Raw genomic sequence first — 25759 nt, forward strand, 5'->3', positions numbered from 1 at the left:
TCCTCTCGTCACACTCAGGATCCCCCTCCTCACGTCACACTCAGGATCCCCCTCCTCGCGTCACACTCAGGATCCCCCTCCTCGCGTCACACTCAGGATCCCCCTCCTCGCGTCACACTCTGGATCCCCCTCCTCACGTCACACTCAGGATCCCCCTCCTCGCGTCACACTCTGGATCCCCCTCCTCGCGTCACACTCTGGATCCCCCTCCTCGCGTCACACTCTGGATCCCCCTCCTCGCGTCACACTCTGGATCCCCCTCCTCGCGTCACACTCAGGATCCCCCTCCTCGCGTCACACTCAGGATCCCCCTCCTCTCGTCACACTCAGGATCCCCCTCCTCGCGTCACACTCTGGATCCCCCTCCTCGCGTCACACTCAGGATCCCCCTCCTCACGTCACACTCAGGATCCCCCTCCTCGCGTCACACTCAGGATCCCCCTCCTCGCGTCACACTCAGGATCCCCCTCCTCACGTCACACTCAACACCCGCTCATTCATGTTACTTGTTTTCGTACACCATGAATCAAGATAATCTGATTCTTGCTTCCTATTCTTAGACGGATTAAAATAATTTGAACTTGACAACCTCTGGCATTCGCACATAGTAACTGAAAACCCCGAAATAATTTTACTAATGCATTTCAGATTTCTAATTCTTTACTTTATCGATTTTTGATGAGAAAATAGGAAACAGCAATTTTTTTTTTCAACAATTCTGCTTACTTATGTAGAAGAAAACTCAAATGAAAATGAATATTGAGACTATGATATTGGCAATTCTGTATCAAACACATAGTGACGCAAATATCTGGATGATTTTGGGACGTAAGTCATTAGATTAAGATATATATGATTAACTTTGTCTTAATTACTGCCTACTATAATAAAAAAAAACAGAAACTTTGAGATTTTAGAAATTAAACTCGTCGTTACAGTTGGCAGTTCTGTGTGTTTACCATCTTGGAGGAAACATTTAAACAGTTTAAGTGGAGTGTATGTGAGAACATCCATTTTTATGTAGATATTGGGTATATTTTCACATGATAGTCTGCCATAACGTACATCCCAATACAGACCACGGTTTCCCATCATAATTAGGTCTAAACATTTGCTTAGGGAGATTTTGTAAGTCAATATGGTGGATTACCATCGGTCTGTGGTTTGGCTTAATGATTAAATTAGTACAGGTCGTCTCCTCCCAGGATTGTGTTGATGGTGTTTGATATTATCTTCATCTGTCAGAGAGAATGACTAGCTAGAATACTCGAAGTTCACGGTAAAAATGCCGTTCAAGTATGTCAACTTACAAGATGTTTTAATGAAACGTGTTTTATGGAATGAATTAGGTGCTCATGATCTCACTGTGTTTGTAACTAATCTCTGATTATAATTGGTGCTGGTAACGGCTCAGGTCATTAATTGGTAATCGTTTTTAATCATGAAATCGTTCAATTCTCTCTCTCTCTCTCTCTCGAATGTTTAAACTTTCGTCGTTATTCTTTACTCTGTGCTATCATCATTTTGCATATATGAGAACCATTTTGAAAATAAGTGTTTTATATATCCTTCATGTGCTGTCTTCGGTAAAATATTCCAATTTGTTCAATATTTATGTATTTTGCCAAGTTAGAAATGCCGTGTCTCAGAAGTAAATAATTACCAGTTTATTTTTGGGGAGCATTATTAGTTTTGAATAGCACAGTGCTTTAGACAAATAATGAAATTAGGAAGGGAATTAATAGTAATAGATGAATATTGACATAGATGATTTGTTTTCTGTGGTTGAATAGATAATGATGTGAGTTTAATTTTGGAGCACCATTTGACTGGGTTAGCTTTTATATTTTCATATTTTCGCAAACTTATTCCGTTGTAAAAGTGCTCTAGATGAAAGTGACTCAAAATTTATCCAACCATGAAATTTCTTTTTATTATTTTATAAGTGTAAGTTAGTGCGTCAAGGCATGCCCCAGACATCCAATTTTACCAAGTTTACTTAAAACATTACATGTTTTGGTGGTGTAGTGTTAGTTTTGTTGACTTTTTATCCCCTGGCATGGGTTTGGTCCCTGGCATGAGCTCAGCCCACTTAGGTGTTCGGGATGTAAAGCACTCTGGATGCGACATTCTCAGCCAGCTGACAGCTCGTAACTTGACTTATGTTTCCACAATATGGCCTTCACTGAAAGGGTGGTGCTTTACATTTTTACTTAAGTACTGTCTTAAGATTGAATTTCACAAGAGTGACAGATCTTGTATCGGTTAAGTTTTGTACCGGAAAGTTTCACACTAAGCAGCATACATGAAAATGCCACATTTCACAAATTTTGCATAAAAGCTTTTGTAGATTATAGTGGTCATATGGTAAATGGCATCCACTGAGGTAATACAGTTTTGGGCAAATTTTCAATTCAATTGGCATACCACTTTCTGTAGCTTTTCATGAAAATGATCATACCATGTGAGGTATATTTATGTTAATGCAAAGAAGTTAATGTACAGTACACAGATGCAATGAATTACTGTTATAACATGCATTTTAGTATCATGCAACTTAATCAAAGATAAGATACTGACAAAAGAAACAAGTGTTTTAGAATTGGAAGTTGCATATGGACATCATATAAGATACTAGAAGTCTTAAAACCGTCATCATGTAAGACTGCTATTATACACCTTTTGAAGTCATTGTTAAGGGCTCATCACAATCAATAAAGGTTGTGAAGTCATTGTTAAGGGCTCTTAACAATCGAAAAAGGTTGTGGATTAACATTTACAGGGAGTCGATTATTAGTCTGGTTACCTACTATCCCTGGGGATAGGGGAGAAAGAATACTTCCCACGTATTCCCTGCATGTCGTAGAAGGCGACTAAAAGGGAAGGGAGCGGGGGGCTGGAAATCCTCCCCTCTCGTTTTTTTTTTTTTTAGTTTTCCAAAAGAAGGAACAGAAGGGGGACAGGTGAGGATATTTCCTCAAAGGCCCAGTCCTCTGTTCTTAATGCTACCTCGCTATCGCGGGAAATGGAGAATAGTATGAAAAAAAAACCTACTAATGGTAGCAAATGATTGATTTTGCAGGCAAATTGTGAGAATCATGAAGCTAAAAGCTTCTGTTTTTCAGGCTTGATAAATGTATAAGACCCAGAATCTCAATTTATTATGATCCATAATAGCTAAAAGTTTGATGGCTTTAAAATAAGCCTACATAGGCTTGGATCCTAGTGTAAGATAGTCTCCATGTCAAACTGTATTTACATAAATTAATTCTTGGAAATGTAAGTCATGAAAAATTAGATTCTTATTCATTAATTGACAGGCGCGCGAAAGAGAGACTTTTGGATGTTAATGTGCTGAGAGGTGCAACTGGAGGGATGTCTGATCATTATCTTGTGGAGGCTAAGGTGAAGATTTGTATGGGTTTTCAGAAAAGAAGAGTGAATGTTGGGGTGAAGAGGGTGGTGAGAGTAAGTGAGCTTGGGAAGGAGACTTGTGTGAGGAAGTACCAGGAGAGACTGAGTACAGAATGGAAAAAGGTGAGAACAATGGAAGTAAGGGGAGTGGGGGAGGAATGGGATGTATTTAGGGAATCAGTGATGGATTGCGCAAAAGATGCTTGTGGCATGAGAAGAGTGGGAGGTGGGTTGATTAGAAAGGGTAGTGAGTGGTGGGATGAAGAAGTAAGAGTATTAGTGAAAGAGAAGAGAGAGGCATTTGGACGATTTTTGCAGGGAAAAAATGATATTGAGTGGGAGACGTATAAAAGAAAGAGAAAGGAGGTCAAGAGAAAGGTGCAAGAGGTGAAAAAAAGGGCAAATGAGAGTTGGGGTGAGAGAGTATCATTAAATTTTAGGGAGAATAAAAAGATGTTCTGGAAGGAGGTAAATAAAGTGCGTAAGACAAGGGAGCAAATGGGAACTTCAGTGAAGGGCGCAAATGGGGAGGTGATAACAAGTAGTGGTGATGTGAGAAGGAGATGGAGTGAGTATTTTGAAGGTTTGTTGAATGTGTTTGATGATAGAATGGCAGATATAGGGTGTTTTGGTTGAGGTGGTGTGCAAAGTGCGAGGGTTAGGGAAAATGAGTTGGTAAACAGAGAAGAGGTAGTAAAAGCTTTGCGGAAGATGAAAGCCGGCAAGGCAGCAGGTTTGGATGGTATTGCAGTGGAATTTATAAAAAAAGGGGGTGACTGTATTGTTGACTGGTTGGTAAGGTTATTTAATGTATGCATGACTCATGGTGAGGTGCCTGAGGATTGGCGGAATGCGTGCATAGTGCCATTGTACAAAGGCAAAGGGGATAAGAGTGAGTGCTCAAATTACAGAGGTATAAGTTTGTTGAGTATTCCTGGCAAATTATATGGGGGGGTATTGATTGAGAGGGTGAAGGCATGTACAGAGCATCAGATTGGGGAAGAGCAGTGTGGTTTCAGATGTGGTAGAGGATGTGTGGATCAGGTGTTTGCTTTGAAGAATGTATGTGAGAAATACTTAGAAAAGCAAATGGATTTGTATGTAGCATTTATGGATCTGGAGAAGGCATATGATAGAGTTGATAGAGATGCTCTGTGGAAGGTATTAAGAATATATGGTGTGGGAGGCAAGTTGTTAGAAGCAGTGAAAAGTTTTTATCGAGGATGTAGGGCATGTGTACGTGTAGGAAGAGAGGAAAGTGATTGGTTCTCAGTGAATGTAGGTTTGCGGCAGGGGTGTGTGATGTCTCCATGGTTGTTTAATTTGTTTATGGATGGGGTAGTTAGGGAGGTGAATGCAAGAGTTTTGGAAAGAGGGGCAAGTATGAAGTCTGTTGGGGATGAGAGAGCTTGGGAAGTGAGTCAGTTGTTGTTTGCTGATGATACAGCGCTGGTGGCCGATTCATGTGAGAAACTGCAGAAGCTGGTGACTGAGTTTGGTAAAGTGTGTGAAAGAAGAAAGTTAAGAGTAAATGTGAATAAGAGCAAGGTTATTAGGTACAGTAGGGTTGAGGGTCAATTCAATTGGGAGGTGAGTTTGAATGGAGAAAAACTGGAGGAAGTGAAGTGTTTTAGATATCTGGGAGTGGATCTGGCAGCGGATGGAACCATGGAAGCGGAAGTGGATCATAGGGTGGGGGAGGGGGCGAAAATTCTGGGAGCCTTGAAGAATGTGTGGAAGTCGAGAACATTATCTCGGAAAGCAAAAATGGGTATGTTTGAAGGAATAGTGGTTCCAACAATGTTGTATGGTTGCGAGGCGTGGGCTATGGATAGAGTTGTGCGCAGGAGGATGGATGTGCTGGAAATGAGATGTTTGAGGACTATGTGTGGTGTGAGGTGGTTTGATCGAGTAAGTAACGTAAGGGTAAGAGAGATGTGTGGAAATAAAAAGAGCGTGGTTGAGAGAGCAGAAGAGGGTGTTTTGAAATGGTTTGGTCACATGGAGAGAATGAGTGAGGAAAGATTGACCAAGAGGATATATGTGTCGGAGGTGGAGGGAACGAGGAGAAGAGGGAGACCAAATTGGAGGTGGAAAGATGGAGTGAAAAAGATTTTGTGTGATCGGGGCCTGAACATGCAGGAGGGTGAAAGGAGGGCAAAGAATAGAGTGAATTGGAGCGATGTGGTATACCGGGGTTGACGTGCTGTCAGTGGATTGAATCAAGGCATGTGTATGGGGGTGGGTTGGGCCATTTCTTTCGTCTGTTTCCTTGCGCTACCTCGCAAACGCGGGAGACAGCGACAAAGCAAAAAAAGAAAAAAAAAAATTCATTTTCATGTATAAATAGAATGAACAAAAATAATGTTTGGTTTTATGTGATGTGTGAATGCTAGCAATCATCAAAATACATTTCTACAAAACTAATTGCATTATGTTTTCAGGAAGATTTTCTTTTTTCTTTAAATCTTAATACCATATACTTTCAAGAAAATTTGCATTCATAATTTTTGAGTCATGCTTATCTTTATCAGTTGATTTCAGCATAATATACTGAATATATTTTGAAGTTAATAGGTATAGTTAAAGCTGAAAACCAGACTCTCGAGGATTTTCCATTTCTTATTCATCTTTACCATGCAGAGTAGGATCTGAGTGATTTCAGTCATCCCCTGCTGTCTGGATATTTTACGGTCTTCATGCATGAATGTAAGTACATCTTCAAACATATATTGAATTATTGATATTCATGCACCATTTTCTCCCACAGCACAATGGATGAAAATCAAACCAAGCCTTTCTTCAGTCAATTTCGGTCCTTGTGTAAGCATGTTAACGAGCAGATTCGAGATTTAAAGGAACAGTTGAACAAGCCTGCTGGGTAAGCAAGCTGAATCTATTTCTTTGTCTTTTTTCTGTTAGCAGGTTCATAGATAGATTGTTAGGTTTGCTTCAATACCTAACCTGTCAGTATGTGGTGATAGTAAACTATTTTTTCAAACACTTACAGTCATTAATTTTGTTTTTTAATCAACTTGGGTTAGTTTTGGTAGAGCTTAGTCTGTATGGGTATTGGAAACTTGCTAGTTTCTGAATAAAATTTTTCATCTGAGAAATCGAATTTAATGATACTGTCAAGATGAATATCATATGTCTAGTTATTGTAGTGCATTTATGCTACCTGTACCAAGTTATTAAACCAGATCTTTTTATATTTTCCTTGCTTTTATTTTTTTTTTAAATATATGATACTATGTTCAAAACTGCAGGTTGTTGGTACTAGATTTTCCCTCATTAGATTACCAAATTATCTTGTTTTCCAGACAAAATCCTCAGAACTATGACAGAGGCTTAGGCATACTCAAAAAGGAAAGTCAAGATTTGAAGGTTAGTGAATCATGCTTTGGTTATCAGTGTCTGCCTTAATACTGAAGAAAAAATGAATCGCCTATCTCATTACATGTACTCAAGATATGAAGTTTATTGAATCATGTATTTATCTGTCTCTTTGTTTGTATTTAAAGTTACTCAAAATATGTTGTATCTGCTTCAGTGCTTGCACAGAACTGAATGACATTTATTCCTTGATTAATATCCATCTTTAAATGTACATTGAAGTTCAGTCATATATTTTCCATCTTTGTCTGAGTCATGTTATATTCATCAAACTCACTGCTTATGCTCCAGATAAGTGAATTAGTGTTGTAGTTTTCCATCTTTGGTCATGTATGGAAGGTCAGCCAGTCTTTTGTATTTATTCATCTCTGAACATGTGCTAAACATCAGTGGATCATGCTGTAATCATCCATATCTTTACATGCGTTAAAGGTCACTGACCATGTGTTGGTCAGTAGACTGTGTTGTATTTGTCCTTTATGCATATACTGAAGATGTGGGAATTATGTTGTAATTTTTTTTTTATTATACTTTGTCGCTGTCTCCCGCGTTTGCGAGGTAGCGCAAGGAAACAGACGAAAGAAATGGCCCAACCCCCCCCCCCCCCCCCCATACACATGTATATACATACGTCCACACACGCAAATATACATACCTACACAGCTTTCCATGGTTTACCCCAGACGCTTCACATGCCTTGCTTCAATCCACTGACAGCACGTCAACCCCGGTATACCACATCGCTCCAATTCACTCTATTCCTTGCCCTCCTTTCACCCTCATGCATGTTCAGGCCCCGATCACACAAAATCTTTTTCACTCCATCTTTCCACCTCCAATTTGGTCTCCCTCTTCTCCTTGTTCCCTCCACCTCCGACACATATATCCTCTTGGTCAATCTTTCCTCACTCATCCTCTCCATGTGCCCAAACCACTTCAAAACACCCTCTTCTGCTCTCTCAACCACGCTCTTTTTATTTCCACACATCTCTCTTACCCTTACGTTACTCACTCGATCAAACCACCTCACACCACACATTGTCCTCAAACATCTCATTTCCAGCACATCCATCCTCCTGCGCACAACTCTATCCATAGCCCACGCCTCGCAACCATACAACATTGTTGGAATCACTATTCCTTCAAACATACCCATTTTTGCTTTCCGAGATAATGTTCTCGACTTCCACACATTCTTCAAGGCCCCCAGGATTTTCGCCCCCTCCCCCACCCTATGATCCACTTCCGCTTCCATGGTTCCATCCGCTGCCAGATCCACTCCCAGATATCTAAAACACTTCACTTCCTCCAGTTTTTATCCATTCAAACTCACCTCCCAGTTGACTTGACCCTCAACCCTACTGTACCTAATAACCTTGCTCTTATTCACATTTACTCTTAACTTTCTTCTTCCACACACTTTTCCAAACTCAGTCACCAGCTTCTGCAGTTTCTCACATGAATCAGCCAACAGCGCTGTATCATCAGCGAACAACAACTGACTCACTTCCCAAGCTCTCTCATCCCCAACAGACTTCATACTTGCCCCTCTTTCCAAAACTCTTGCATTTACCTCCCTAACAACCCCATCCATAAACAAATTAAACAACCATGGAGACATCACACACCCCTGCCGCAAACCTACATTCACTGAGAACCAATCACTTCCCTCTCTTCCTACACGTAATTATGTGTTTTATTATTTGTTGAGGTTCATCTATTGTGTTAATATGCACACATTCTTGTAATCCATGGAATTGCCTAGGTTTAGATATGAGCATCTCATATATGAACTTGAAACACTTCTTTCACTGTTATTCATATTTGAAATGCCTAAACATTCATCCTTCTCTGTACCACCATTTACGTATATCTCTTGTCACTGTATATAAGTACCAAGATTTTTGAAGAATGAGGTTAATTTATTAAGAGACAAAGTATATCTGTGTTGGTTTTTGAAACCCAATTACAAAGAGAAAGAATACATAAGTCCATTTTAAATAGGAAGAACTAGCAAATACTTTTGTAGTATTTTAAGACCCATTCAGTTTTTATTCATTTCATTGTGATATTGCAATGTTTTTATCTCTGGATCTCCTCTCTGAAGATAAAAACTAATGCAAATAATTTTAAGCAGAACCTGGGGAACAGATTAAGCTATTGGTTGAATTTATAGGTTTTTCTAGTAATTTGTGAATTATTCTCCTTTTTTGGGCTGCATCATAAATGTCTGGTAATGAACTACTTACTTTAGTACATTTGATAGGTTTGTGTTAAGTTTATAAATCATTTTTGTGTGACAGGTCTTCTATTGTCAATGCCTTATGAATCAAGAGTTACTCTTACATTTTTAAATCCTGAAACCTAGGTATGGAAGGGCAGAGTAAAACAAATGAGAGTAAAATACCTAATTTTCCCATTGGTTGATTTACAGAAACAGTCTCAAGAAGTACGAGAGAAGCTTGCAGAAGTCACTAACTTTTCCAGCTATCTTGAATCAGTGCAGGAACTTGTGAATCAACAAAGCAATGGTATTGATAAGATGGAACAATATCTGAAGAGGTAAATGGCCTACCCATTTAATTGAATTTGATTAACTTCTTTTTTCAGACATGACGAGAAATTCACAAAAATTTCACAAATTTGAACATTTTTGATGAACTGATTTATTAAGGAATTCCATAACCTAATATATTATCAGTATGGCTTCTTTATGGTCCAGAATCCTTTTCATATGTCTGTCTGTATCCCTCACTATGAAGGAAGATGACTTTACCAGAGCTTGCTTGGCATGCCAGTCACTTGACTTTTATGCAAGATTCCTTGCTGCAAACAGATCCCTCAAACATGTGTCCTCTTACTTTGTTCTGTTTCTTTATTCATATACAGTGTTTCTGCCAATTTCTCCTCTTCCATTCTGTGTAAGTTATTACTAAATGCTCCTTAACTTTATATCTCTGATCTCATTTTTTACTCTGTCTACAGCAATGACACATTCATTTCTCACAACATCCATATAAACTTTTGTAATACAAGTCATCTTTGTGTCAAAAACCCATCTTGTGCTCCTTTTTACCAAATACCATTTTCATTTGGTGTCACTCACAACTGGAAATAATTGTGAACAAATGAGGCCATTCCTCACCTGCTCCTGGCACTGCTTTGCCATGCAGGAAAAGGCAATCAAATGTTAAAAAAACTTACTTTTATTAAACAGGGATTGCCTATTTATTTTTTAAGCCCAAAATTTTTGCTTTACTGTAAGTTTAACAAACAATTTACTATTAGAAATAATTTAGTATTTGCTAATTAATCAGCATCATACACATGCATTCTCTGTTGTTATGCTTGTAATCAGGTCTCTCAACCTTCTGTTTGTTCTTAGATCTCTAATATTCCCTCTAGCATAAAGATGCATATCTTTGATGGCATTACATGGCCTTGGTGCAACCCATAATAACTTAAGATCATTTGATCATATTATTGTTTATGAATGTTTAAAACCCATAACAGCATTAAGCAACCTTTTGTTTACATCATACATTGCCGAGACTTTCCAAGCTCCTGTTATGTAAAGAAGACACTCTCCTTACTTGAAGCTTTGTCCACTACCTGCCCCTTGCCCCAGTACAACAATCTAGTTTGAATACCCTCCTACTTTTCAAGATCCTTCTTGCCCCTTAAAAATAAAAGGTTCACAGAACCTTTTCACCTGGTCAAGTTACAGTTCTGCCGTAATTCTTAGCAACTGGACTTAAGGTACTTATTCCACTGAAAGTCAAGGTAATGAAATGACTTCATAGGTATGTACAGTACTTAGAAAGTGGTTTTGAACATTGCATTTTAGTATGGGAAAAGGGTTTAAGGATCTTATGGTTAGAATTTATTTGAAGGGCAAGTTGAATATCTTTAGGTCAAATGCAAGGGTCATTATATCAATAGACAAATGCATTTATGCTTCTAATGCATAGTTTGCTTTCTTTTATATGATATAGATATGATTACGTTCCACCTCAGCCCAAAATCACAGCTGAGAAGGTTGATGACGATAAAGAGAATGTAGCCGAGAACAAGGAGGAAACATCTGATAGGTAGGTGATGTGATTGACTACTTTGTAATCTTCCACACTTTCCTCAGCCCCCAGAGTTAACAGTTTCTTGTAATAGGATGTCAAGAAATAATTATATTCTCTTTCTTTGCCACCTTTGGTGATCCATGTACACATTAATATGAGATGAAGGGGAGATCAAGAATGAAGTAGAAGAACATAACATATGGCTGAGAGGGGTATAAGTTTATGGGAGATAAGGATTTTGCGGGAACAGGGGTGCATGGAGGAAATATGGAGGACCACATGATATGGCATAGTATCTAAAACAGGGTTTCTAGAAATAACTGAAGATGTGTTTTTTGGAGTTAACTTGTACAGAGAAGAGGTAGTAAAAGCTTTGCGGAAGATGAAAGCCGGCAAGGCAGCAGGTTTGGATGGTATTGCAGTGGAATTTATTAAAAAAGGGGGTGACTGTATTGTTGACTGGTTGGTAAGGTTATTTAATGTATGTATGACTCATGGTGAGGTGCCTGAGGATTGGTGGAATGCGTGCATAGTGCCATTGTACAAAGGCAAAGGGGATAAGAGTGAGTGCTCAAATTACAGAGGTATAAGTTTGTTGAGTATTCCTGGTAAATTATATGGGTGGGTATTGATTGAGAGGGTGAAGGCATGTACAGAGCATCAGATTGGGGAAGAGCAGTGTGGTTTCAGAAGTGGTAGAGGATGTGTGGATCAGGTGTTTGCTTTGAAGAATGTATGTGAGAAATACTTAGAAAAGCAAATGGATTTGTATGTAGCATTTATGGATATGGAGAAGGCATATGACAGAGTTGATAGAGATGCTCTGTGGAAGGTATTAAGAATATATGGTGTGGGAGGCAAGTTGTTAGAAGCAGTGAAAAGTTTTTATCGAGGATGTAAGGCATGTGTACGTGTAGGAAGAGAGGAAAGTGATTGGTTCTCAGTGAATGTAGGTTTGCGGCAGGGGTGTGTGATGTCTCCATGGTTGTTTAATTTGTTTATGGATGGGGTTGTTAGAGAGGTGAATGCAAGAGTTTTGGAAAGAGGGGCAAGTATGAAGTCTGTTGGGGATGAGAGAGCTTGGGAAGTGAGTCAGTTGTTGTTCGCTGATGATACAGCGCTGGTGGCTGATTCATGTGAGAAACTGCAGAAGCTGGTGACTGAGTTTGGTAAAGTGTGTGAAAGAAGAAAGTTAAGAGTAAATGTGAATAAGAGCAAGGTTATTAGGTACAGTAGGGTTGAGGGTCAAGTCAATTGGGAGGTGAGTTTGAATGGATAAAAACTGGAGGAAGTGAAGTGTTTTAGATATCTGGGAGTGGATCTGGCAGCGGATGGAACCATGGAAGCGGAAGTGGATCATAGGGTGGGGGAGGGGGCGAAAATTCTGGGAGCCTTGAAGAATGTGTGGAAGTCGAGAACATTATCTCGGAAAGCAAAAATGGGTATGTTTGAAGGAATAGTGGTTCCAACAATGTTGTATGGTTGCGAGGCGTGGGCTATGGATAGAGTTGTGCGCAGGAGGATGGATGTGCTGGAAATGAGATGTTTGAGGACAATGTGTGGTGTGAGGTGGTTTGATCGAGTAAGTAACGTAAGGGTAAGAGAGATGTGTGGAAATAAAAAGAGCGTGGTTGAGAGAGCAGAAGAGGGTGTTTTGAAATGGTTCGGGCACATGGAGAGAATGAGTGAGGAAAGATTGACCAAGAGGATATATGTGTCGGAGGTGGAGGGAACGAGGAGAAGAGGGAGACCAAATTGGAGGTGGAAAGATGGAGTGAAAAAGATTTTGTGTGATCGGGGCCTGAACATGCAGGAGGGTGAAAGGAGGGCAAGGAATAGAGTGAATTGGAGCGATGTGGTATACCGGGGTTGACGTGCTGTTAGTGGATTGAATCAAGGCATGTGAAGCGTCTGGGGTAAACCATGGAAAGCTGTGTAGGTATGTATATTTGCATGTGTGGACGTATGTATATACATGTGTATGGGGGTGGGTTGGGCCATTTCTTTCGTCTGTTTCCTTGCGCTACCTTGCAAACGCGGGAGACAGCGACAAAGCAAAAAAAAAAAAAAAAAAAAAAAAAACTTGTACATTGATTTCAGTCTCTGCATACCCATCTTTCTTCTCATGTCTTTGTAACTGTCCATACAGTACATTTTGCTGAGTATTGATGTACAAATGCCATACTTGGTGTACAGATTCTTTGGTTAGTGGAAAGCTATCTAACTATCTATTTGTTTATCCATATCTCTGATGCCTGTTCCAACTTCCTTAGTGTAGCAATATGCATTCCTGACCAAGATGCATTCGTGGGCTGCCCAGGGTTAAGTGCATAGGTTCAAATTCTAGTTGCGGTAGTCAGTTCATAGTTAACCCAACTGTTCATCCACTCTTAGGGAGTTGGTCGATAAAATGGATGCCTGGCTCAGGCTATGGTATGTTATCCCTGGGGATAGGGAAGAAAGAATACTGCCCATGCATTCTTTGCACATCATAGAAGGCGACTAAGAGTGGTGGGAGCAGGTGGCTGGAACCCTCCCTTTCTGTATTACTGTACAAAAGAAGGAACAGAAAAAGGAGCCAACTGAGGAATTTCCCCTCAAAGGCTCTGTCATCTGTTCTTGATGCTACCTTGCTCATACAGGAGATGCCCAACCCACCCACATACACATGTATATACATACACGTCCACACATGCAAATATATATACCTATACATCTCAACGTATACATATATAAACACACACACACATATACATATATACACATGTACATAATTCATACCGTCTGCCTCTATTCATTCCCATCGCCACCCTGCAACACATAAAATACAACCCCCTCCCCCCGCATGTGCATGAGGTAGCGTTAGGAAAAGACAACAAAGGCCCTATTCGTTCACACTCAGTCTCTAGCTGTCATGTAATAATGCACCAAAACCACAGCTACCTTTCCACATCCAGGCCCCACAGAACTTTCCATGGTTTACCCCAGACGCTTCACATGCCCTGGTTCAATCCATTGACAGCACGTCGACCCCGGTATACCACATCGTTCCAATTCACTCTATTCCTTGCATGCCTTTCACCCTCCTGCATGTTCAGGCCCCGATCACTCAAAATCTTTTTCACTCCATCTTTCCACCTCCAATTTGGTCTCCCACTTCTCCTTGTTCCCTCCACCTCCGACACATATATCCTCTTTCTCAGTCTTTCCTCACTCATTCTCTCCATGTGACCAAACCATTTCAAAACACCCTCTTCTGCTCTCTCAACCACACTTTTTATTTCCACACATCTCTCTTACCCTTACGTTACTTACTCGATCAAACCACCTCACACCACATATTGTCCTCAAATATCTCATTTCCAGCACATCCACCCTCCTGCGCACGACTCTATCCATAGCCCACGCCTTGCAACCATACAACATTGTTGGAACCACTGTTCCTTCAAACATACCCATTTTTGCTTTCCGAGATAATGTTCTCGACTTCCACACATTCTTCAAGGCTCCCAGAATTTGCGCCCCCTCCCCCATCCTATGATTCACTTCCGCTTCCATGGTTCCATCCGCTGCCAGATCCACTCCCAGATATCTAAAACACTTTACTTCCTCCAGTTTTTCTCCATTCAAACTTACCTCCCAATTGACTTGACCCTCAACCCTACTGTACCTAATAACCTTGCTCTTATTCACATTTACTCTTAACTTTCTTCTTTCACACACTTTACCAAACTCAGTCACCAGCTTCTGCAGTTTCTCACATGAATCAGCCACCAGCGCTGTATCATCAGCGAACAACAAATGACTCACTTCCCAAGCTCTCTCATCCCCAACAGACTGCATACTTGCCCCTCTTTCCAAAACTCTTGCATTCACCTCCCTAACAACCCCATCCATAAACAAATTAAACAACCATGGAGACATCACACACCCCTGCCACAAACCTTCATTCACTGAGAACCAATCACTTTCCTCTCTTCCTACATGTACACATGCCTTACATCCTCAATAAAAACTTTTCACTGCTTCTAACAACTTGCCTCCCACACCATATATTCTTAATACCTTCCACAGAGCATCTCTATCAACTCTGTCATATGAATTCTCCAGATCCATAAATGCTACATACAAATCCATTTGCTTTTCTAAGTATTTCTCACATACATTCTTCAAAGCAAACACCTGATCCACACATCCTCTACCACTTCTGAAACCACACTGCTCTTCCCCAATCTGATGCTCTGTACATGCCTTCACCCTCTCAATCAATACCCACCCATATAATTTACCAGGAATACTCAACAGACTTATACCTCTGTAATTTGAGCACTCACTCTTATCCCCTTTGCCTTTGTACAATGGCACTATGCAAGCATTCCGCCAATCCTCAGGCACCTCACCATGAATCATACATACATTAAATAACCTTACCAACCAGTCTACAATACAGTCACCCCCTTTTTTAATAAATTCCACTGCAATACCATCCAAACCTGCTGCCTTGCCAGCTTTCATCTTCCACAAAGCTTTTACTACCTCTTCTCTGTTTACCAAATCATTTTCCCTAACCCTCTCACTTTGCACACCACCTCGACCAAAACACCCTATATCTGCCACTCTATCATCAAACACATTCAACAAACCTTCAAAATACTCACTCCATCTCCTTCTCACATCTCCACTACTTATTATCACCTCTCCATTAGCCCCCTTCACTGAAGTTCCCATTTGCTCCCTTGTGTTACGCACTTTATTTACATCCTTCCAGAACATCTTTTTATTCTCCCTAAAATTTAATGATACTCTCTCACCCCAACTTTCATTTGCCCTCTTTTTCACCTCTTGCACCTTTCTCTTGACCTCCTGCCTCTTTCTTTTATACATCTCCCACTCATTTGCATTTTTCCCAGCAAAAATCGTCCAAATGCCTCTCTCTTCTCTTTCACTAATAATCTTACTTCTTCATCCCACCACTCACTACCCATTCTAATCAACCCACCTCCCACGCTTCTCATGCCACAAGAATCTTTTGCGCAAGCCATCACTGCTTCCTTAAATATATCCCATTCCTCCCCCACTCCTCTTAACTCCTTTGTTCTCCCCTTTTCCCATTCTGTACTCAGTCTCCCCTGGTGATGTGAGAAGGAGATGGAGTGGGTATTTTCAAAGTTTGTTGAATGTGTTAGATGATAGAGTGGTAGATATAGGGTGTTTTGGTTGAGGTGGTGTGCGAAGCGAGAGGGTCAGAGAGAATGGTTTGGTAAACAGAGAAGAGGTAGTGAAAGCTTTGTGGAAGATGAAAGCCAGCAAGGCGACGGGTTTGGATGGTATTGCAGTGGAATGTATCAAAATAGGGGGTGACTGTGTTGTTGACTGGTTAGTGAGGATATTCAATGTATGTATGGCTCATGGTGAAGTGCCTGAGGATTGACGGAATGCACACGTAGTGCCATAGTCCAAAGGCAAAGAGGATAAAGATGAGTGTTCTTATTACAGAGGTATAAGTTTGTTGAGTATTCCTGGCAAATTATATGGGAGGGTATTGATTGAGAGGGTGAAGGCATGTACAGAGCATCAGATTGGGGAAGAGCAGTGTGGTTTCAGAAGTGGTAGAGGATGTGTGGATCAGGTGTTTGCTTTGAAGAATGTATGTGAGAAATACTTAGAAAAACAAATGGATCTGTATGTAGCATTTATGGATATGGAGAAGGCATATGGTAGAGTTGATAGAGATAGAGATAGTTGATAGAGTATATGGTGTGGGGGGGCAAGTTGTTAGAAGCAGTGAAAAGTTTTTATTGAGGATGTAAGGCATGTGTACGAGTAGGAAGAGAGGAAAGTGATTGGTTCCCAGTGCATGTTGGTTTGTGGCAGGGGTGTGTGATGTCTCCATGTTTTTTTACTCTGTTTATGGATGGGATTGTTAGGGAGGTGAATGCAAGAGTTTTGGAGAGAGGGGCAAGGATGCAGTCTGTTGTGGATGAGAGGGCTTGGGAAGTGAGTCAGTTGTTGTTCGCTGATGATACAGCACTGGTGGCCGATTCAGGTGAGAAACTGTAGAAGCTGGTGACTGAGTTTGGTAAAGTGTGTGAAAGAAGAAAGCTGAGAGTAAATGTGAATAAGAGCAAGGTTATTAGGTATAGTAGGATTGAGGGACAAGTCAATTGGGAGGTAAGTTTTAATGGAGAAAAACTGGAGGAAGTGAAGTGTTTTAGATATCTGGGAGTGGATTTGGCAGCGAATGGAACCATGGAAGCGGAAGTGAGTCACAGGGTGGGGGAGGGGGTGAAGGTTCTGGGAGCCTTGAAGAAAGTGTGGAAATCGAGAACATTATCTCAGAAAGCAAAAATGGGTATGTTTGAAGGAATAGGGGTTCCAACAATGTTATATTGTTGCGATGCTTGGGCTATAGATAGGATCGTGTGGAGGAGGGTTGATGTGTTGGAAATGAGATGTTTGAGGACAATATGTGGTGTGAGGTTGTTTGATTGAGTAAGTAATGAATAAATAGAATATATAAATCATTATTAATATTATTATTATTATTATTATTGCTATACTTGATCGCTGTTTCCTGCATTAGCGAGGTAGCGTTAATGAGGTGGCCTTGATTAGGGCCTCAGTTTCCTGTGCCATCTCAGTTAAAAAAATGACGGAACTCCCTCAAGGCAGTGGCCACTGCATGTCTCTATAACCCGTAAACTCCATTGCCTCTTCTTAGCCTTTAGTGCCTCACCCTTAATAAGCCTTTACAAGCTACTGGCAGGGGGCAACTCCAGTGCAGTGTTTGCAGAGGCTCCTACCTAATGTTCCTACTGACTGCTTCTGCCTAATGCTCCCACTTACTACTTCTTCCTAATGATTCTACCTAATACTCCTGTCAAAATATTCCTACATACTACTCCCACCTACTGCTCTTACCATCTTCCCAAAAGGCAGGGCTAGCACTTAGTACACCGCAGGAAAATCTTAAGTTATAAAGAATGAGCTGTGTGAGTTACAAGTTGTCAGTTGTTATGTATGATAAGGAAAGATTGTATGTTTGTGGACAGAATGCCAGTAATCCACATATGAGTGAAGCAGAAAGAAAAGACAGCTACCTGGGTCAGAGGAACACAACTTCACTACCACTTAAGTGCTGGCTCACTACACAACTGTCACTAACCCTCCCGGTTGTTAGCTGCCTCCCAATTACTACCTGCTTAGTGGACATCTAGCATTGCATCACTACTGGACAAGCTTAAAAATCACTATCATGAGATTAGTCCCTTTAATGTTTTGCTTTGCATTATATTGGATAAATGGGGGATCAATTGACATAAGACAGATCTCCTGTGAGTACTGGACAATCTTGTGACATCTCTTGTTGCAAAACTACTATATGCTAGTTACATTACTGAAATATGACCATTAAATAGGCTCACAAAGATGACAGATTGTCACTTAAAGTTGAGCCTCTGGAAGATTTTTTTTTCTTCTGAAAGATTAGGGTTCAAAGTCACAGTTACACCCTCTTTGACAAAGATTAGTCTTATCATTAAAAGAAGAAAAACTAATCATGAAGCAGATGTATTAAATTTGTGCTTTCAGCTATATATTTAAAGATATCTGAATGCATTTTCCTTTCTTAGGTGTTCTGAAGAAACCACTACTGCCATTACATTATATAAATCACCAGTATTAAGTGAAGTGGGTCAGCAAGTTCTTCAGGGTAAGGAACTACCAATGCTGACACCTTCAAAACAGGTATGTATTGTATTTTGTATTCTGTGTTTCTTTACACAGACATCCCCTGCTGAATGGCATCTTAACTGTAACTTATAAATTAAGTAACCATGTCAGTAAACAGTAGGCTAAAAAAATTTTTATTGAGTTTTGAATCTCTGACAAAATTATATATATGAACATTACTCTTTTCCCAGCTTAATAGTTAGATCAGATACAGTTAGCTGTCAAACATCATGTATATACATCCTCATCCTCAGCCCATGCCCAGGGTGTCAAAGTGAAAGATGTACATCTGAAAACGTTCTGCACACAGTGTACAATCAGCAAAATAACTGTTTTCCTTTATTTTTTTCCCTATGAAAATATAAAACTGGCAAAGTATAATGACAGGCTTATCTCGACTACATCAGTTTAGTTGGTATGCCTGGCAAGAAAGTCTCTCCTTATGGCTTGTATGCCAAATTCAAGATTTGAAATATTCAAGATTACTATTTCAAAAGAGAAGAAGCAACACACTGACTGAACATCAAATACACATCAAAGTCATTTTGAAACTAATTGTGTGATTCATGGTGTTTCCAAAGTATGAACTACCCTATTGTAGGTATAGTGTTGGTGCCTCAGATGTCTGTGCCTCATGTTTCTAATTTGTGAATCATTGTCAGTACTGTATCTTACTCTCAAGTGTTTTGTAAATACCTTTCCTTATGGGAACCATAGTCAACCAAGCCTTTAATTTACATGTCATTACATATGAATTGCAACCAAGAGCAAGTATCAGGCACAAAACCGTGAAGGAAATGAGAGAAGCAGTACAATAGTTCTCAAGATTCTTCAGGTTTGCCAACTGTTCATTTGTTTCACAAATTCATGTGTCAGATGACTTGATTTTTCCATGATGGATTTGCCAAAACTTGGGAAGATACTTGTTTGTCTGACTGTGCCTTGGATATTTAGACAACCAGTGAGAGTTAATGCAGTAGATATAAGAATCTATTGAAGTTTGAAAAATTACTGCTTTTGGGTAAAGATTAATCTAGAACCAAAATTCCTCACTAAAAGTTTTGATACATTACTGGAAAAAATCTCCATCAGTGTAATTTTTTGATGTCAAGATGCTCTAAGAATTTCTTAGTCTTACTGAAAATTGCTGAGAAGATTTGTTTGTTCATCTAGTTTCCTTAAGCCTGTATCTGTAAGCACCATTTCAATTTGGATTAAGAAGTTATTGTTCCGTATATAACTCAGGCTGCCTGCCTGGAAACATTATAATCAAATCTCACATACAACTGCTACTGTAAAACCATCGTCTCAAGCAATAGTGTTGGTGACTCTACTGTTGCCATGAAACTGATGGCAGTAAAGATGGATAAACTGAGACTGATTTCAGTGGCTGGGAATAAGACCACTGGAATGATTGATGAAGATGTGGAAAGGTTATGTAAAGTGAAGAAGTCATTAGAAAGGCACACACACATGGCAAAAGATAGATTGGTCAAAAAGATACACAGCAGTAGAGTAGATGGCACAAGGTTGAGAAGCAGGCTGCAGAAGATACAGGCAGGTGTAATGACAGGTCTAGCTACCTAAAACATAAAAACCACTGAAGAGATGGGCAGATGTAGTGACAGATCTATCAATTTATAATATAAAGAAACTGGGGTCTACCTTAGCATTTTTGAAGGACTTCTTGTTTGCTGATATTGGCAAGAGGGATTTTTAATGCTCAACAAGCATCTGTGTTCAGCATTATCTCTGCTTGGATCTGATTGACTTCTCTTGCGTGGCTTTGAGCATGACATCTTCAGAAGATGATGTCTGGAATAGGGGCCAAAGCCTCATTAGTTTTTGTAGTTCTTAGTCATACATACTGCCCACCCTCTTGAGATCCAGCTTGTCACTGTGCTAACACCTAGCACACGAAATATGTAAACTTTTTGCTCATAATGCATTGTGATTGAGATAAAAGTACTTTTTTTCTAACAAAAGTTTTCATTAAATATTCTTAGAAAATATGTAATTCTATATGAAACCATGAGTTGAAAAGAAAACATTACAGCATTTCTATATGAAGAATTACAAACGTAGCAATGAATATATTAAGTTAATGTGTATCCAAAGTATAAGGATAAATAGTGCAGAATTAAAGGATGAACGAGAAGGTAAGGAATGAACTGACAGGAAGATGGGAGGATGGGATTAGCATGGTTCGGAGGAAGGGAGATGTGGCATGCTTCTAGATGCATGAGCAAAACTGCTCTGGTGTGGTATATGTGTGTTAATAGTGGTATGCATTTGAATGAAAATTTTTATGACCTGCAACTAATCATACACAATTTGTGTAGAAGACCATTGAGATGTGAGAGAAGTTTGTTGACAAAATGCATACAAAAGCCTTGATAGAGCCAAGGGTAAGCATTTCCATTTCTTTTATAGGTTTTCCTTTAAGTCCCTTGTCTTTCTTGCAGATGTACATGGAAAAGCTTATAACAGGAGATATGATGGTCTTTGATGATGTTATCTACTGGAAGACAGTAATGGTATCCTAAATTCTTAATCCATATTGATGGAGACAATAGTAAAGCAGAAATCCTTTATCTCTGGTGCTCATAAGGTGCTGTCTTTATGTAAGAAATTATGTTTTGAAGGATGTAAACCATTTCTCTATGATAGGAAAAGAATTAAGCATCCAGTCTTTCTTTTCAATTCCCTTCCTTTCCAACTTTTTTTTTCTAAAACCCATTAAAACCAGTTTTTGATTCCCAACAGTAACAGGGTTGAAACATATACCACTGTTCAGAAAATAAAAGGACTAGCTAGTTTATGCCACTTCAGCCATAATTTTTGTAATCGGCTGGGACAAGTGACTATGTGGATAAGTTCCTATAAATGACTATCTACTGAGCTCATATGGTTTATGATGATAAGAATAAATGATTCCTCATAGATTCACCTCATTTTAGGGGTAAAACTGTTAAATCCCCCATAAGTAATTGTTTTCCTCAAAGCCTACATTTTTTGGATGGCTGGACACAAGTAATTTCCATAAAGAACTGACTTTGATGTTCATCAAGGTAGAGCATCGTTGTCAGTTTTATAGACTAGTTCAGCAGCTGCTTTTTTTTTTCTTTCTTTCTTTCTTTCTTTTTGTGGAGATGTGACCCCAGTCATGTAGTAAGCATTATGGTTCCATTTCCTTACATTTGCAAGTAATCTTTGAGAGACGTAGAAGATTTTTCATACTTATTTGCCATGTCCCACTTTGTCAATATAGCACTAGGAACAGACAAAACAACAGCCTCATTTGCTTACATCTATTCTTTAGCTATCACACATAATGCATCATAACTATTGCCTACCATCCACAGCAAGTTCCCCAGACCATTTCCCAGTTATCCCTCAGTCCTATCCATTAAGAGCATGTTCCCCCTCCCACAATAATCACATTGCTCCAGTTTGCTCTGTCCCATTCATGACTATCACCTTCCTGAAAGTTCTCACCTGGCACCTCAATGCCTGTTTCACTCCATCCTTATTTGTGGAAATTTTATCTATAGTACTTCCTAAGGGAGAAGTAAAGTTTTGTTACTAAATATCTGAGGTGGTAGGTAGTTGCTGGTAGGCTGCCAACGATTAGGGAGATATATTACCAGTTTTACTAGCACTAGAGATTGTCAAGTTGCACTCCTCTGACCCAGGTAGCTGTCTTTTCTATTCTGCCTCACCCACATGTGGACTACTGGCATTCTGTCCACAAACATACAAGCTCTTGTTATGCATAACATTTGACAACAATTAACTTGTGTAACTCATTCTTCTTAACTCTAGATTTTCTTGCAGGGAGCATTATGTGCTAGCCCTGCCTACTGAAAATGGTAGGAGCAATAGATAGAAGCAGTAGCTAAAAACATTTAGTAGAAACATAGATATAAGTAGCAGGCAGGAACTTTAGGTAGAAGTAGTCAGTAAGAACATTTGTTAGGAGCCTATGCAAACACTGCTAAAGTTGCCCTCTGCCAGTTGCCTGTTAAGGGTGAGGCACTAAAGGGTAAGAAGCAGCACTGGGGTTCACTAGTCATGGAAACTCTGTTGTCATAGCCACCCCCTTAAGGGAGTTCCATGTGGGAACAGGCATTAGAGATATAGATAAATATATAGAGATCAAAGAATCTTTTCTCATAATGATATTGTTTCATGTATTGATAAGACATAACTACTGTTCTTACTTCATATGAATGAAAATTATTTATCTAACTTAGCTAAATGAACCTGCACTTCAACACATCTCTAAAACAATTTAGTTCAGTTATTTATAAGGATGTGAAGGCAAGTAGGTATTTTGAGATATTGCTTCTTGTTATATAATGGAAATTAATTACATATGTACATGAGGCAGCCACAGGGAGAAAGTTCTGTAGGGCCTGGGTGCAGAAAGGGGTCTTTGGTTTTAGTACATTACACATGACTGCTGAAAAACGGATGTGAGCAAATTAGGTATTTTCTTTGTCTTTCCTGGACATTAATGAGGGAAATATCAAACAAAACATATCTCTTTATTAAGATATGGAAGTTGTTACTTATTCCCATCCAGTCCAGTGCTTGGCTGGTATCAAATCACTTTGGATGGCAAGCAGCAGGAAAGTACAGCTGGATAGGAGGATTCATATCATATGTAAAAGTATGGGCTAGTGATTTGTAAGCCTTAGCCTTAGAACTGGATAATGTAATCAACTTATCCTGTTTCTTTAATGTTTACTGCATATGAAAAATGATTACTGTATAATGCATATTGAATTATCCTGATATTTTCAATTGTTTTGTTTCAGATGAATATTTCAGCATATAACAATCTTAAAACACCAGTGACAAGCAACACTCATCCCTTGCAGTCATCAGATATAACAGCATCCTCAGTGTCAACATCCTCACTTCCATGGTCTAATGTGACAGTGGATGAGTGGCTGACTGAAGCAAAAGAAACCATTAAACTTACTCCAGATGTTTTACGTGTGTGTAAGCTACCAGTTAAGGAAAAAGTACAATACAAATCAGCATTAGATATGGGAGAATTTAAGCAACCAGCAGATAACCAGAAGAACCAGTCACATCTGATACCATTTACAGGTCCATCCCCTGATGATCAACCATTTGAAGAACCTTCTGATTCCCCTGTAAATAATGCCTCAAATTTGCCTCTTAATGGACCTGGCTCCCCAAGTGAGCCAGAATACTCAGAATATACAATGCAGCTCTTAGCACTGACTGTTCCCAAACAAGAAAGTGGCATGAATGTTAATAGTATTGATCTAATGGATACGTGTCCAAAGAAAAATATAAAGAGTGCAACTCCTGAGGAACCTTCTTTGCTGTCATTTAGCTCTTCTAATTCACGTAAGATTATAATGTCAGGAAAGGATTGTACTCCAGAAGAACCTGTTCTCTCTTACCAACATCATCTATCCTTCAGTACAACTTCAAATGTAGATAATGAAACTCCAGAGGAGCCAGTTCTTTCATATCAACATGGAAACTCAACCTCCCATCACACGGATAAAAGGACACCTGAGGAACCTACATTGTCCACAGCTTACGAAGGACCTGTAGACAATTTATCAGCTTTTTTACAAACCCCTCACAGGAGTCACAGTGAAGTTCCTTTATCACCAGAACTATCAGAAGTAACTCGGTCCCTACTTTCAGTGTCTTCCTTGTCACTTAATCCTCAGTCTTATCAACCAAGGAGGAATCTTTACATCACAAGAAATATGCATGAGCAGCTTGAAAATAAACACTCATTCTCCCCTTCACATGGTAACAAGAATTCCAATCATATTTCATTAGGAAGAAATATTTCAGTGAATTCTCTTGGTAGCAGATACATATCACAGCAGTCAAGAAAATGTGAGTAATACAGTGAAGTACATGAGAGTGGCAAGAAATCCTGGCATCATCAAGGAGTTGCTTTGGAACATTTCCCTGGTTATATATTATAATTATACTTTGTCGCTGTCTCCTATGTTAGCGAGGTAGTGCAAGGAAACAGATGAAAGAATGGAACCCGCCCACATACACATGTACATACACACACATCCACACACGCAAATATACATACCTATACATTTCAACATATATACATACATACACAGACATATACATATATACACATGTACATAATTCATACTGTCTGCCTTTATTCATTCCTGTCGCCACACATGGAATGACAACCCCCTTCCCCCACATGCATGCGAGGTAGTGCTAGTAAAAGACAACAAAGGCCACATTCGTACACACTCAGTCTCTAGCTGTCATGTATAATGCACTGAAACCACAGCTCCCTTTCCACATCCAGGCCCCACAAAACTTTCCATAGGTTTCCCTAGACGCTTCACAAGCCCTGATTCAATCCATTGACAGCACGTCGATCCGGTATACCACATTGTTCCAATTCACTCTATTCCTTGCACACCTTTCACCCTCCTGTATGTTCAGGCCCCGATCGCTCAAAATCTTTTTCACCCCATCTTAACACCTCCAATTTGGTCTCCCATTTCTTCTCATTCCCTCCACCTCTGACACATATATCCTCTTTCTCAATCTTTCCTCACTCATTCTTTCCATGTGACCAAACCATTTCAAAACACCCTCTTCTGCTCTCTCAGCCACACACTTTTTATTACCACACATCTCTCTTACCCTTTCATTACTTACTTGATCACACCACCTCACACCACATATTGTCCTCAAAACATCTCATTTCCAACACATCCACCCTCCTCCGCACAACTCTGTTGCCCACGCCTCGCAACAATATAACATTGTTGGAACCACTATTCTTTCAAACATATCTATTTTTGCTTTCCGAGATAATGTTCTCGCCTTCCACACATTTTTCAACGCTCCCAGAACTTTCACCCCTCCCCCACCCTGTGACTCACTTCCACTTCCATGGTTCCAGCTGCCAAATCCACTCCCAGATACCAAAAACACTTTACTTCCTCCAGTTTTTCTCCAATCAAACTTACCTCCCAATCGACTTGTCCCTCAACCCTACTGTACCTAATAACCTTGCTCTTATTCACATTTACTCTCAGCTTTCTTCTTTCACACACTTTACCAAACTCAGTCACCAGCTTCTGCAGTTTCTC

General features: G+C 39.7%; 1 protein-coding gene across 1 annotated transcript; it reads left to right on the forward strand.

Moving 5' to 3' along the window:
• The first annotated feature begins 950 nt into the window (after nt 1–950).
• LOC139766024 (uncharacterized) lies at nt 951–25555 on the forward strand. Its single transcript, XM_071694138.1, has 7 exons — nt 951–996; nt 6185–6295; nt 6738–6801; nt 9245–9372; nt 10806–10901; nt 18518–18632; nt 23441–25555. Exons 2-7 carry the CDS (start codon nt 6189–6191, stop codon nt 24521–24523), a joined length of 1593 nt encoding a protein of 530 aa, XP_071550239.1. The 5' UTR covers nt 951–996; nt 6185–6188; the 3' UTR covers nt 24524–25555.
• The last annotated feature ends 204 nt before the right edge of the window (nt 25556–25759 follow it).

Source organism: Panulirus ornatus, chromosome 56 (assembly GCF_036320965.1).
Source record: "Panulirus ornatus isolate Po-2019 chromosome 56, ASM3632096v1, whole genome shotgun sequence".
In the NCBI taxonomy this organism is placed as follows: Eukaryota; Metazoa; Arthropoda; class Malacostraca; order Decapoda; family Palinuridae; genus Panulirus; species Panulirus ornatus.